Source organism: Falco naumanni, chromosome 1 (genome assembly GCF_017639655.2).
Source record: "Falco naumanni isolate bFalNau1 chromosome 1, bFalNau1.pat, whole genome shotgun sequence".
Lineage (NCBI taxonomy): Eukaryota > Metazoa > Chordata > Aves > Falconiformes > Falconidae > Falco > Falco naumanni.
The window spans coordinates 20935850-20950185 of NC_054054.1; the positions used below are offsets into that span (position 1 = coordinate 20935850).

Consider the following 14336-nt stretch of genomic DNA (forward strand, 5'->3'; position numbering starts at 1 on the left):
TTTAACCATTATTAGCATTGTAAAATATTTATAAAAGACAAATAAATAATGGTAGAATTTCACACCCATTTGTGACTTGCATTATACTGACATATTGAAGTCTAGGCTGCTCCATTTAGCAAAAAATTGCTGCCTTGCTTTGTATCAGTAGAAATGACTGTAAAAGTTACAGAGAATTAGGCCCAAGCTGCTTAGTTTATCACTGTTCTCTCACCTTAATTGTTCTAACCTCAAACTAAATTATGCCAACTGGATGCTCAATAAATTCATAAATTAAAAGCACTGAACAGACCAAACAGATGAACTAAAAGAGAACTTTATCTCTTAAAACAAAGAGAAAACAGTTAGCACGGACTAACATCACACACTTCCTATTTCAGGTCCCTCTTCCCCATGCTTTTAGTCAAGTACCCAGATTTAACTCTTAAAAAATATGTTTAGAAGCGGTAACCTCAACTTCGGGGCCTATTTTGAATAAGTGATGGTATCCACAACACCCAGTGAATGTGGCTGCACGTGCTTTTCTACCTCTGCCTTAGGCTGTGTCCCTACAAGGTGGCAAATCTGACTTAATGAGCTTATTGCAAAAACACTGCAGGCATGAATCTATACAAACTCACTGTAGCAGTTCAGATTTTGGTTTATAATCTCCTACAAGGAACTCAGTAGCAGCAGAGTTTTTATTAGGCCAGTACTACTCCTCCTTAGCCAAAACAGAGCCTTCATAAACACACTAACGTAATGCTCTGGATAATTTGACAGATATGTGCTGCAATTTCACACTTCATCTAGATCAAATTTCATTGCCATTCGATCCTGTATTGTATATTGTACATGTCCTTTGTGATGGACATGAAGCCATGATGTTGCATGCTGCTCACAGCAGGAGAGCTGCTGTCTCTGGACCAACTGATGATAGCCTCCCTGTTAACCTGGAGTGGACTATTGACAGGAATTTTGAAAGATAATATTCAATTTCTTTGTTTTGCATAGTGCTGCATTTCATTTCACTTTGTCAGCAAGAATAAGTAACTTGCACACAAATGTTTAACAAATTATAGAAATATTTCTAATTACAGGGAATAAACTCATTTAATTTCTTAAATGTTGTGAACAAGCCACTGTTCTGGGTTCTTCCAGCAGTATCCAACACTGCCAGAACAGCAGTATTTGACTAGAACTAGGGAACTTTTTTGAACTGAACTTTTTTTTTTCTGAAAACCATGCATGGGTCAAAAGAGCTTTTTAAGACCTGCATTGAATTTGTTATATTGCTGGGAATGAAAACTATTCCTGCTTTTAAAAATTCCTCTGATCAACATGTTTTGCTCTAGAAATGTCACAAACTACTGAAAATATAGCATATATTCTTAATTCAAGACATTCTATTTACAGCTATTTAGGCTTGACATCGGGAAGCGTTCCTTTACGCAGAGGGCCGTGAAGCACTGGAAGATGTTTCCCAGCGAGGCAGCCGATGGCCCGCGCCTGCCAGCACTGAGGGGGCATCGGGCAGTGCCCTGAGCAACCTGCTGGAACGTTTGGTCAGCCCTGAAGCGGTCAGGCAGCTGGATCACTGTAGGTGTCTTCCAACTGAAATAGTCTAGTCTATTCTACAAATTCACTGTGTTCATGTCTATACCAAAAAGTAAGATTTAGCTGTTTTGTGTTGGGAAAAAGAGCAAGCTGGTTTATAGTTTTTCTTTTACCTGTTGCAGAAACTTACTGGCCACTTGTCCATAAGCTCTAAAGTCAAGAATATACAGCAGCGGAACTCAGAAATGAGAACCTGCCCCATGGTTCCCAGAGAACCTGGGTATTTTAACTCTCCTGAGGACACAGACAGTTGTACTGCACCATCCCAGCTCACACAAGCCCACCCGCCATTACGAGAAATCACTGGGACTATGCACACAGAAGAGACAATGCATCAGCATTATTACATGTGAATAAGGCTGGCACAATATGACCTAATTCATCTTCATTACTGTAGGACATTGTATATTTTTTTCTGGAGCTATAATGACTTGTGTTTTAATATCTCTCACTACCAAGATTTAAATGCGAGACGTACGTGATTTCAGAGGTGTTACCTTGAACACTACAGTCATCCGCACAGCTTGGCAATGGTCACATCCCTCTTTTAACAAAGAGATGAACATATTCTTTCTTTTGACAAATTCAGTCAATCACAGCAATTAATTTGACAATCCTCCTTCTAAAATTAGTAAAGAATTTAGTCAAAACAGTCCCCTGAGCCCCCAAGTTCCACTTCATTTGCAGATCCAAGCATTACTGGCTTCCCACCACATTCAAAGGATGTGTTAAAATAGAGCTGGCTTTTTAACTGAAATGTCTGTGTATATGCCTCAAAAAATAGAATATGAAGAGGTGATGGAGTGCAGCTTTATGTTGTATTGTGTCTAGCCTTGTATTTACTCCTCCTCATTTTAATAATGCCCCCGAATTGGCCCCTTTTTTAACGCTGCCCCCTTAAGTGAGGCAGGAGCAAATCTCTAGTAACTATATAAACTTCAGTGATACTTTTGTTTCAAACGCTGAGCTGAATTTAATCTACTCTCAAGGGCAATACAAATATAATTACATGATGTCTGCTGGCTTTATTATTAGAAATCAAAGTGTTAAAGAAGTGTGAATTTGTTACGCTTTGAATAGCAAAGAAACATATTTCTATACACCTCAGTGTTCACTGACTTAGAGACTTAACTCTATAAGCACTGAGATCAGAAAATACTATGCAACACTTTCCTGCCTTCTCTATGCTTTTCACACAAGATATTAAAATTGTACCGTCAGTTTTACCTTACAGTCAGAAATTGTGTCCTATCATGCTTGCAAAACAATCCCATACGTTTTTAACTATGGTACTTGTGCATATTCTATGTGATTATAGTACCCTTCCTTTGTCTCAGAGCTGTTCTGTTTGTACTAAATAGCAATAAAGGTGACTACATGATACTATACAGAATATTATGGTATATGGTAGCTTTGTACGCTGAAAAGCTCATAGGTCTGAAGTCTTTACATTCCAGAAAACTCATCCTTACATATTACCTCATATACGCAATACTTTCCCATCTTAAATTTGTTTTCATTATTATTTAATGTTTTCCTGGATACCTCCATAGCTAATTAGATGGAGTATTTTGCATCCCTATGCTATTTGCACAGACTATTTAAAACCATATCCCAGAATTTATTATTCTTTTCCTAGTCTCCAATTTACTTACATGTTTTCCAGAGCATTTACAGTGTTACCAGTTAACTATGGCTTCTATGAATACTCCATTTTTCAATATCTACACTTTAATGCCTTCTTGTTTAAGTTTATAGCATACTAAGTTAAACAGCTCCTAGATCTGCCACTTATTTCTGCATTCATGCCACTGCACTATCCATTGTGTTTTTTTCTGTGGCTGTGTAATAAACCAGACCAGGAAAAAGATCTAGCTGATCTTTAACCCAATTTGGATTATTTTGCAGCAAATGTGCAACCACAGCTTCCGAAGCACCAGAAGTATAGACAGAAGGCAATAAAGAATATGGAAAATGTTACTCCAGCAGATGGTTTGTAGTTAAATCCTAGAGCAAAGTTATTCTGCTGCTTTTTACGTCTCCTGGGTTCTAGGAAATTCAGAAAGAAGCTCCAGGAAGAAAAACCTACACATATAGGAAAAAAAAAAAGCGGACATATGGACTACTCGTGACCACTGGAATAACCTCCTCAGGGAAGTGGTGGATTCCCCCATGTCCAACACTTAAGACTGGGCTGGACAGAGTGCTGGGCCATCTTGTCTAGCCAATGCTTTGGCCAGGACAGATTGAACCAGATGATCCTTGAGGTCCCTTCCAATCTATGATTCTGTGCTCCTATGATTCAGATTGCAAGTCCATCTCCTACAGCTCCAAGCAGAAGTTACTTATTTGATTTCTAAGGGCCAAGGGTTCTGTTGAAACTGATGGCAAAACTGAGAGCCGTTTCCAAAATAGGATAATATTCATAACAATAAAAAAAAACAGTTAGAGGTTTTGAGATTTTATCATTAATAAACTTAGCAGTACTTCTATTTAATATAACTGGGTATTTGGTCTAGCAGGATTTATTTACACACTATTAGAATATACTGGGGAAAATAAAAATGTTTAGAAATCTAAAGTATAAGAAGTAGTGTGTACTTTAACAAAGTGTTCATGTACAAAAATAAATGGCGTGCTAAGCAGATCAGTATAAAACAGGACAAGTCACTGTCTTTTCTATAGCAAAAATCCATGGCTTTCTATAATCCAATGGGCTTAATTTTAATTTTTACTTTTTAGTTGACAAATCATTATCCCAGCCAAGATGACTAAATATGAAAATAGTAAGTTGGAATGTGACATTCCATGTTGCCATTGTATCATAAAAAAAATAGCAATGGGGAAATCGTAATGATGGGATGAAGGATCAGAAGAGAAAAGAAAGGGACATCAGCCAGAAGTCAAGAAAGAATAAGGGATGACTAAGCCAACAATGAAGGTTAGAAGAAAACAGATTGTTTTGCCAGTAGTTACAGCAGTGGATCTTGCCCATTTTGCCCTCTTTTCTTCATCCATCGCCCTTCCTCCCTGGCCCTTCCCACAGCTCCTGACAGACATTTTCCACATTCTGTGGTAATGAAGGCGATCTAAGTGCAAATGTCTGTCACAGGTCTGCACAATGCCAGTATTGTTCTAACTACAGGACACATAGTTCAATAGTGCAAAGCCAACTCTGATCCCATCTTGTACAGAATCCCCTTGCAACTGCAGATGGTATCCTCACCTTATTTATTTTAAAGTGTATGTAGCTGCATTTTAAAATTCCAACTAAAATGCTGAAAGGAAGCACAAATAGGAAGTGCATCTTTCTGCATCACTTTATATTATTCAGTGTAAAATGGCTTCTCTAGCTCTGCGTATACTTGTGAAAGCAAGCTAGGAACTACTGAGATTTGTATTTTTAAATGGTAACAATATGGACAAACTATATTCATAATGCACAAAACCTATTCACTAACATGAGAAGACTCGCTGATTCTGATGAAATTATTAACCAATATAGCCAACAGAACATGGTTTACAAACACTCAACAATATACTCCCCTGCTTAAGAGCTAAACTTTTCAGCTAATTGAACTGGAAAGTAAAACAAAACATATTTTTTAATTAGTCCTACTGCTTCCAATACAACCCAAAAAGGAACATATCAAGATCATGTGTTATGAACACATGCTGTTAACCTCCAAGAGATCTTTCAGTACCCTTATGAGGTAAGAATTAACATTTTTAAATCTCTTCTTGGTAGCACAGCGTTCAGTTTCTTCAGGTAATTATAAATCCCAGACTCCTTAATTCAAGCAAGTATAAACTAGGGGTTTTTTTGCTTTCCCTTCAGTAAGTATAATAATAAGTATTCCATTGAAACAATTATTGTCTTTTCCAAAACTATTACTAATGGTAAGAGAATGCAGCTTTCATGATTTCTTTCTAAAGGAAAAAAACAAAAGGCTTTTGAAATTTTACTTGCATTATCCAGCAAATTCAAGTTGTTACTTTAAAAAAAAATAATGATAAAACTAGGTAGGACTCCATTTGGGTAATGCTGACCAATCAAATATTTTGGTGGGGAGTCAAAAGTATGTAACACCTAGCAGAAGGGACATAGGAATACCTCCACAATAGTTCAGGTCTCTCTTTTTAATCTTGATAGAGAATTGTGACTGAAAATAAAAAGTGGCAAAATCCTGCTTGCTATTTCTTCTAATTTTGTGAGCCATTGTTTTCAAGTTCACATACAATAAACTTCTCGAGTTGTAAACAATGGTGAAATCTTTTAAAAAGTCTATTTGTGAACCGATTAAAAATAACAGATGTAAAACAGACTTTTGGAAATATGTGAAATTCTTTACCTTGTCAATTAGTCCAGCACTTGGAGATGAACAAAGACTAAACCTAAGTAATATTGTGACAGGGGAATTGTATTTGATTTTTCTGTGCCCCTCTGAGAAAATGTGTATTGAAACATGTTAATATGTAATTTGTTTGGACAATACAGCACTATTTTTTCGTTATTAGGACATTCTGAAGTCATATCTGTTGAGTTATATTTTAAGAGTCCACTGCAGAAGCATACAGAGAAATTACAGATGTACAAACTGGAGGGGGTTTTGTTTGTTTAAAATGGGTTCCCTCTGAAATATTTTGTTAAATCAATAAAACATATGGGCCAGACTACAGTTGTATACATATACAGAAGGGAAAAGATGGAAAAAGGAACATGTCTTGCTTTGCATTTCAATTTGCAGACCAAATGTGCTCATGGTAAGGTTTATGCTGATTTGAAGTGCTTGCTGCTTTTCAAGATCAAAAGCATCTAGAAATTCAAAGTCTATATAATACATTAACTATGTCTTCATAGACAAAACTATTCCTGCTCCAACAAGTATTTATCTTTGTTTCCCCCATTTATGTTTATTTTACATGCTCTAATAAGGTAGAGTTATATTTTAGTAATTGTGTAATACGTGCTTGCATTATGCAGAACTGTAAAAATACAGTTGTAACTCACTTTATCCTTTCTCATTCCTGGCAACAGAGTCTTACAGTAATGAAAATAAATGAAATACTTGAAGGGTCATTGCATGTATGTAGCTCACCACTAAATTCCTGGATCCCTCTGAAACTCTGGAGAAAAAAAATCTTATTTACATATTGTATGCACCTTGCTGTTGGATTTTGTGCAGGGCACTGAGAAATTCCTGCAGGGAATATTGGCAATGCCTCATTCCATTGCTGCTAATGGGAAGGTGACACTTGGGTTAGATGGAAGATGAAAACACAAACCAACCCTGCCTGACTTATCTTTCTGTGGTTTGTGATTTTCATTGCACTTAGACTACACAGCAATGAAATGCAAAATTCTGAAACAGGTATTATTAAGAAATATTTTCAGATTAACTTTGAACAAAGAGAAGATACCTGCTACCACTCCAGACATAAATAATTGGAAGAGGACTACCTAGATTATTTGTGAGAGAAGAACTTGTTTAAACAACTACATTTATAAAGCATTGTTTACCCCAGGGAACCTTCTACATCATGAATGTCAGAGGAAATTCTAGAAGGTCATATATCTCAGCTCTATGAAGCAGTTGTCCTCACTGACAGTGGATGTTTTGAATAAATAAGGCCTCATCCTGCTCTGTGGCAGGCTTATCTAATGTTGACTGATTTATAAAGGCCACTGTCTACACAAAAAAAGAGTAAAGAATGTATGTTTTATGGTGAAGACGACATTAAAAAAAATTTGTTCTCATCTTTTCTCTCTTAGTCCTAAAGCAAAATGTTAAAACATTTCAACAAATGTTAAATAATTTTACAAAGGTCTAGCCTGCCTATTGCTTTGTGGGTTTTTTGGAGTGTGTTGTTTCTCCAGCATGAACACAGAATGAATCACATCCACAGCTTCCCTTAAAGGACAGACTCAATGAATCAAGTACCAAATGCCACAGGCACCTAAGGTAGTCACATTCAGAACTGAAGTTCCATTTCTTAGTGAAACTTTGTTAAGATTGTTTGTTAACAAACACCATTTTCCATTCAATTTCTCCAAAATATCCTCTTTGGCATATTCTTGTCTCTTTAGATATGCTTATTTATGGAACAGCTACACAAACTCACCCTTCACCTAGTAACAGACTGCAACATATGTGATGCCGCATTTACTTCCTATTCTAAGCATCAGGACATAGAGTGGCATGTCTGCTGTATTTATGCAGTCACGCTGGGGCACTGCTACGCTCACGCTTGAGTCTCACTCCCCACTCAGCCACATGGCATTGCACACTTGGGATCTGAGAAATGGTCCTTCTGGGGGAGGAACATAAAGGAGAGCTTGGTGGTTGCTCACAAAAACAATATAAAACGTAGCCTCAAACACCATCACATTGCAACTGCATGAACAAGGCTGTATGCTGTTCGTTCCTGGGTACTGCTGAAATAGTAGCAACAGCATGAACAAATCACGCCTCCAGTCCTCGGAAGTTTTACACACGGTATTCACACAATCTACTTGACACATGGAGGCATCACAGTATGCAGATGTGTACATACTAAGAATGAGGATACATATTTGCAGAATTAGACCCTTTAGTGAATGCAGGGATTTTTTTTGTTTTTGAAAAAATATTTTTCAAACAAGTATCTCCACATTTCATTGGTATTCAAAAATTACTTCTTTTTTTCTTTGCAAAACTGATAGTTTTGACATATCCAAAGTAACACTACATCATTTAAAAACTATCTCAGTGGTAATAGCATTTTTTTCCTCTCACTGTATTGAACAAAAACCGTTCACCACATTTGCATTATTCAGTTTACCCTTCAGTTTCAGACGCAATTATTTCATCATGTCTGTATAACCCAGTGTTCGGCACATATGCATTCAGCACATATGCACTTATGTATTGAATTGTTCCAGGAAATCAAGTTTCTTATTGCCTTGTTCCAGGAACTTGGGTTTCTTATTGCCTTACAACATCAGCTGAGCTTGTTGTACAAGAAGGTACTTAACACTTTAAAAAAGGTTTTTCTATGATCTCATTACTGTGTGTACTGTGTTATGTGGTAATGGAAACCTCATCAATTACAGGCTGTTCAGTTATATCCTGTGTAATGCAGGGTCACCCTATAGAGCATACATATAATTACAGACAAGAGGTCTATTCTCTTCCATATAAGCACAAACCCAAATTAATTTTGAGTCAGACTTGGCAGGATTTCAATTTTCTGCTGCCCGTGTTTGCTAAAAAGAATGAGATTAATGAATAAAATGATTTTATAAGGGTGCTGACTTACATCCTAAAAACGTTGACTCACTATGGCATGCATTCTATGGCCCATTTTCCACATGGAAATCTCCTCTCTGCGAAGCCTTGCCTCCTCTTCTCCTCGTCTGGAGCTCAGCCCCTGTTCTGGGGCTGCTAGAGCTCACTCAGTGCCCACTAGGTCATGTGCCTAGTTTTTCAATTGATTCCAGAGGTTGATCTACTGGCCCCAGCATACTTGATTATGCGAAGAAGTAATAGTAAGAAATTATTAGATGGATAGTCTGCAAATAATTTCATTACATCATGTTGTGCCTGGCTGTTTGGCTACGGTCTTACGGTCTCTCAGCTTTGTATTTGTGCTTATTTCCTGTGGGAACTTCTCATATATCACATTGCCTGAAGTCAGCCCTTGCTCTGATCTGTCACCTCTACGTTGCTGTTTGACTCTAACCTGGTCAGGAGAGAATGCAGGACAGAAGACCCTGGTTTAGGGCTATCGGTGGCAATAAAATGGGATGGACTCAGGCTGTCACTTCTCAGTAATTTTAACTGAATTCCACCAACAGCTGGAAGTGCTCAGCTTTTCTAAAACCTATGCTGAGATTACGCTGTACGAGCTACTCGAAAATAACGGTAAGCAGCTTTACTGAACACAGGAAGAGGCAAATCAGTGAATTTTGCTATTGATTTAAATGGGAGCAGAACTGGACCAATCCTCTAGAATTTTAAATGCTTGGTATTAAACGTTTTTGAATTGCCAGACTACTATCTTTCAATGTATAACCCACACATCAGATACCTTCACCTATTCACAAGAACCATTTATTGATAATTAGTCCTCTGATAACCTGTACACTCCTACAATTAATGCAAAAGCAGGGACAGGGAAGAATTATCAAGTGCTTTTAGAAAGCTGTTAGGATAAAGGAAGCTCTTGTGTAAGTTTCCTTTTAAGTCTTGCATATCTGAATAACCCATGCTGCTGCTGCTGCATTATGTGAATATTTCTAGTATTTCCAGGTAACCTGAGGAATCTACGCACAAAACTGGGGATAGTGGGGAGCAGAGTGGGTGGAGTGGTCATATCAATTCATACCTATTATTCTCTGTTTTATCAACAGTTTGGTATCAGGGGTGTCAAGTATCAGAAGAGAAAAAAGCAGCCAACCTTGTAGAACTGTACAGAAATTAAGACCTATTCTAGCAGATGATTTCCTACAACTGCTCACATGGAAGTTGTCGGTATGGAGGCACAGATTTGATAACTTTGGTCAGGAGCGTCATTCCACGGACTTCCATGGGACTGCAGTCAATAGGTACTACCTTTGTGCATAAGAGGTACAAACTAGATACTTAATACAAGTATTGAAAATGTTTTACACAAGGGAGAAATGCTATGTACTTCAGCTGGAGCCAGTTCACCCACTGTAATGTCACCTTAATGGATTTTTTTCTCTACTGATCTAGAAAGACCAAAGCAAGCCTTTGATATAAAAATGCAGGCCTTCTTAATCAGAGATTACTAACTTTAAATCCTGCAGTAGTGCTGCAGGAGTATAACTCACACAGTTTACTAATATTTTTTTTTCCTCAACATTTTAAGACAATTCTTTTCTGAAAAGTTGGATACTGTAATTTCAGAATTGAAGTGGCACATAATTCCCAGATCCAAAGAGACCTTTCGAGGTTTCCAGCAAGCTATTTGCTCATTTTCCTAATGAAGCAAACATAATTTTTTCTCTGCCTTTAATTTACAATTCAATTGTGAATGAGTTTTCCACAGTTTTTTACAGCAGAGACAAAACTTTTTAAGGCATCCAAATGCGCTAAGAACATCTCATATTTGGTACCTTTTTTAAGCTGTATCAGCTATACCAGAGTATTAAGCCTTTGTTTCTTGTTCATAAAGGTGTGAAGGTGAAGTTCACCCTTAAGACATAGTGCAGTTCCATTTTAGGCACCCTTGTAATCTTAACTGTTAATTTAAGTGTAATGTCCAAAAGAGTCAAGGGTCTCAAAACCACAGTCTGTCCTGTCCAACATAACTATTGCTTTGGCTTTGCTCTTCCCAGTAACACCTGACCGATGGTGAGAAATGTGACAGAGGTAGAAGTCACACAGATAATGAGCTTCCAACAAGTGTAATCAAGGTAGTCAAGCAGATAGGAGTGATTTTATACATGGCACCTGTAAGTGCCACAGCCAAAGGAAAAACTGCAACAGCTCACACAGTTCAAACACAAGAAGAAACCATACAGTGGAGACACTCATAAATGCTCTAGCCTAGACAGAAGCTGCAACCAAACTGCAAAGCATACATCCTGGAAAAACAAAATCTATGAGTTCCATTATTTCTTAGAAAAGAGCCCCTCCTACTTGCGGTGAAACTATTATCAACGTCTCAAATGGAAGCCAAACCAAGTCCCTAGTTTGTTAATTCCAACAAAAGCAGCATTTCCTGTAGCATTAACGGACCTCAGATCACAGTGCAAGCTAATTTACAGTTATTAAAACAAATTAAGGCTCATTCTCCTTATATAATTACAGAAGTAATAACCATAATGTAAAATTAAAAACGTTCAGGAGTGAATCTGTACATGTGGATCATTCAATTAAAGCTGCCCCCTATTTTGGGAGGGAATCATTATGCCAATTGCTTTTTTCTTCTTGACGCTTCTTTTATAATTCTAGTTACTTCCAAACCCTTTTTCCCCGTGTAGCTCCCCTCTTCCCCGCTCCCACCTCCCGCTTAGTACCATTTCGCGACCTCAAGCACAAACCTACCCTACACAGGCAAAGGAAGTTCACTATGTGCGATTCCTGCTGGCCCACACACCTAGGGGAGACAAATGAAATCAGAATACATGAATAAGTACCAGGCTGAAAGCTTTGCCTGAAGTGTTTTGCAAGATTCATCATACTCATCTGTTCTCTTCCTCCTGTGCTGATCAGCAGAACCACTCCTCTTCCAGGCTAGAGGGGAAGAAGTAAAAAAAAAAAAAAAAAAAAAAAAGCTTAGGTCAGGGAAAATGAAATATTGCTGCTACTGTGATGACAGAAAGTGTTTACTAGGCAATGAAGGAAGCCTTAACCAGCTAGGCTGAGCATGTTTTTAACTGGTCCTTCCAAAGGATAAAAGCAACCAACTTGTCATGACAGCAAGAAATCTTCAGACAATTTAAAAATGGCCATAATGAGGTTGGTTTCAGGTTAACGTCTTGTGCATGTTTTCAAACATTTTGAAAAGAAATTAAACGTTTGCCTGACAGTTATTAAACTAATGCATATACATACACCCAGAAGAAACCTCAGAAAGAACAATCTGTGTGCTTATATCCACAAAGTGCAACAGACGTGATAGCACGGTTACTGTGTTGCTGCAGGAACCCCAGCAGAGTATTCTTGAACTTTGTGAGCGATGAAAATACTAACTGTAATGTTGCAATAATAAATTCATCACAGATGAGCAGAACTAAAATGAACAGAGGTAATACCAAACACCGCAGGACCTGCTTCTCCTTAGCACTGGAGCTCTTTTGTTCTTATAAACAAAAGCTTAAATCAGTAACATTGCATTTTGCACCTTTTCAACAGTTTGGAGGCTAATAAAGGAAGGCCACTGTTCACTGCAGATACGTGGGAACCTGCAAGGAACGCAGAAAGCGCACTCTCGCCTTTTCTTACAGACTCTAGTCACAAGGCGAGGTGGTGGAAATACTGATGTGCTTACTCAGAAACCTGATTAACACTTCGCAGCCAAAAAAAATTAGAAAGGAAAAAAAGATCTTACAGGGAGGTGAACCTACAGACTCACACTACAAATTGCCAAATAAAGGCTGTGCAGAGTTGGTCTTTGCACAATATGAACAGAACAGATTAGAAACAACGGCAAATTAAAAAATTGTGACTAAGCCAAACTAACAACTGAACAATATGAGGCAAAGAAGCGAAACTGACAGCCATCCTGGTAGAAAAAGGGAATCAGAGATGCTCAGGTCACGCAGAGCTCCACAGCGGCTGGGGATAAGCAGATTACTATTCAGAGCACATGGGGCTGGGATAAAGCGACACCCTCGAAGACATTTCTCTTCGAGGCATTTGTTTCCAGCCCCTTTGTCTCCCGCAGACGCGCCTGGGGCTCGCTCCCCCCGTCCCTCTGCCCCCCCAGCCGCCGTGCGGGTCCGCTGTGCCCCTCTCGCCCCGCGGCTGCGCGCCAGCCCTGGGCCAGGCTTTGCCCAGGCTCCTTCTGCTCTCGGGGGGGGGGGGTCGGAACCCCCCGCCGCGGGGCCGGGGCAGAGAAGGTGGCCGGCCGGGGAGCCCCGAGTGCGAGAGGGAAGCGGGGTGGGGGGAGCCCGCGGGGCTGCGACGGGCCCGGGAGGGACCCCCCGAGGGCGGGCGGCGCGGGGGATGCGCGCCCCCTCCCCTCCCCGAGCCCCGCCGGGGCGGCCGCTGCCGGAGCCGGAGGCCGGGCGCTCGGGGTGCTGCGGCAGGTAGGGCGCCCGGCCCCCGCAGGCCGGGGAGCGGGGGGGAGGGCGGCCGGGGTGTGCGGCGGGGGGGATTAGCGGGACGCCGCGGCCCCGCCTCCCCCCCTCGCATCCCGGGCGCGGTGCGAGGGGGGAGATGGACCCAAGCCGGCGGGACTGGCACCATGACATTCGCCGGCTTCGTGGTGGCGCTGGTGCTAGGGACGCTCCCCGCAGCCCGCGGGCTGGGGCATCTCCCCGCCAGCCTCCCGGCTGCCCGCCACCCGCAGCCCCCCGCCCCGGGCCCGCCGCCACCCCCCGCCGGGGGCTTCTCCGCGGCCCAGTGCCCCTGCCCGCCGCCGGCCGCCCTCCCGCGGCGGGGCCGCCGCAGCTCCTGCGCCCTGCCCGGCGGCAGGCGGGGGGCGGCCCGGGGGTGGCCGGGGCCGGGCGGAGCGGGGCCGCGCCGACTGCGGACGAGGTGAGCGGGGCGGGAGCGCCGGGCGGCCGCGGAGGGGGCGATCCCGGGGCGGCGGGACGCGGCGGGGCAGGGGGACGCGGCGGGGCGGCAGCCCCAGCCGGGCGGCGGCGACAGGGGACGGGGCACGGCCACCCGCTGCCCAGCGGCCTCAACACCTTTCCTGAGAGGAGAGGGGTGGCGCTTGGCATCAGCCGCTGCACTGGCAGGACCTGGGTCCCGCCCGGCCCGGTTCCGACGCTGTGTAGCACCGGGGGAGCGGCGTTACGGAGCCGCGCCGCGAGTGCTCGGGCAGGCTGCGGGCAAGGCTGGCATCCCCCTTCTAACCGGGCGCGCCGCTCTGGGAAGCGCTTGCTCTACAGGAGGAATGCCAAAGGATGCCTGGCTCTAACCGCGAACTGCTCTCACATACCTCGTTCTTCCTCCCCCCCCCCCCATCGCGGGATCAGGGGGTGTGCGAGGCGGCGCGGGTGCTGCAGGCCAGCTGTGGAGCCAGCCGGGGAGCTGTGCCTCCCCCCATTCCCAGCCAAA

At 41.9% G+C, this 14336-nt stretch overlaps 2 protein-coding genes across 2 annotated transcripts in view; one reads left to right on the plus strand and one right to left on the minus strand.

Moving 5' to 3' along the window:
- METTL14 (methyltransferase like 14) overlaps nt 1–14336 on the minus strand; it is a 65558-nt gene that overhangs the window by 40903 nt on the left and 10319 nt on the right. The window contains exon 4 of the mRNA XM_040584373.1: nt 11652–11840. Coding sequence (XP_040440307.1) covers nt 11652–11792 — 141 coding nt within the window. The 5' untranslated portion in view covers nt 11793–11840. The remainder of the gene's footprint in view (nt 1–11651; nt 11841–14336) is intronic.
- The window catches only part of PRSS12 (serine protease 12), a 48625-nt gene continuing 47662 nt past the window's right edge, over nt 13374–14336 (plus strand). Inside the window, 2 exon segments of the mRNA XM_040584346.1 lie at nt 13374–13743; nt 13745–13808. Coding sequence (XP_040440280.1) covers nt 13516–13743; nt 13745–13808 — 292 coding nt within the window. The 5' untranslated portion in view covers nt 13374–13515.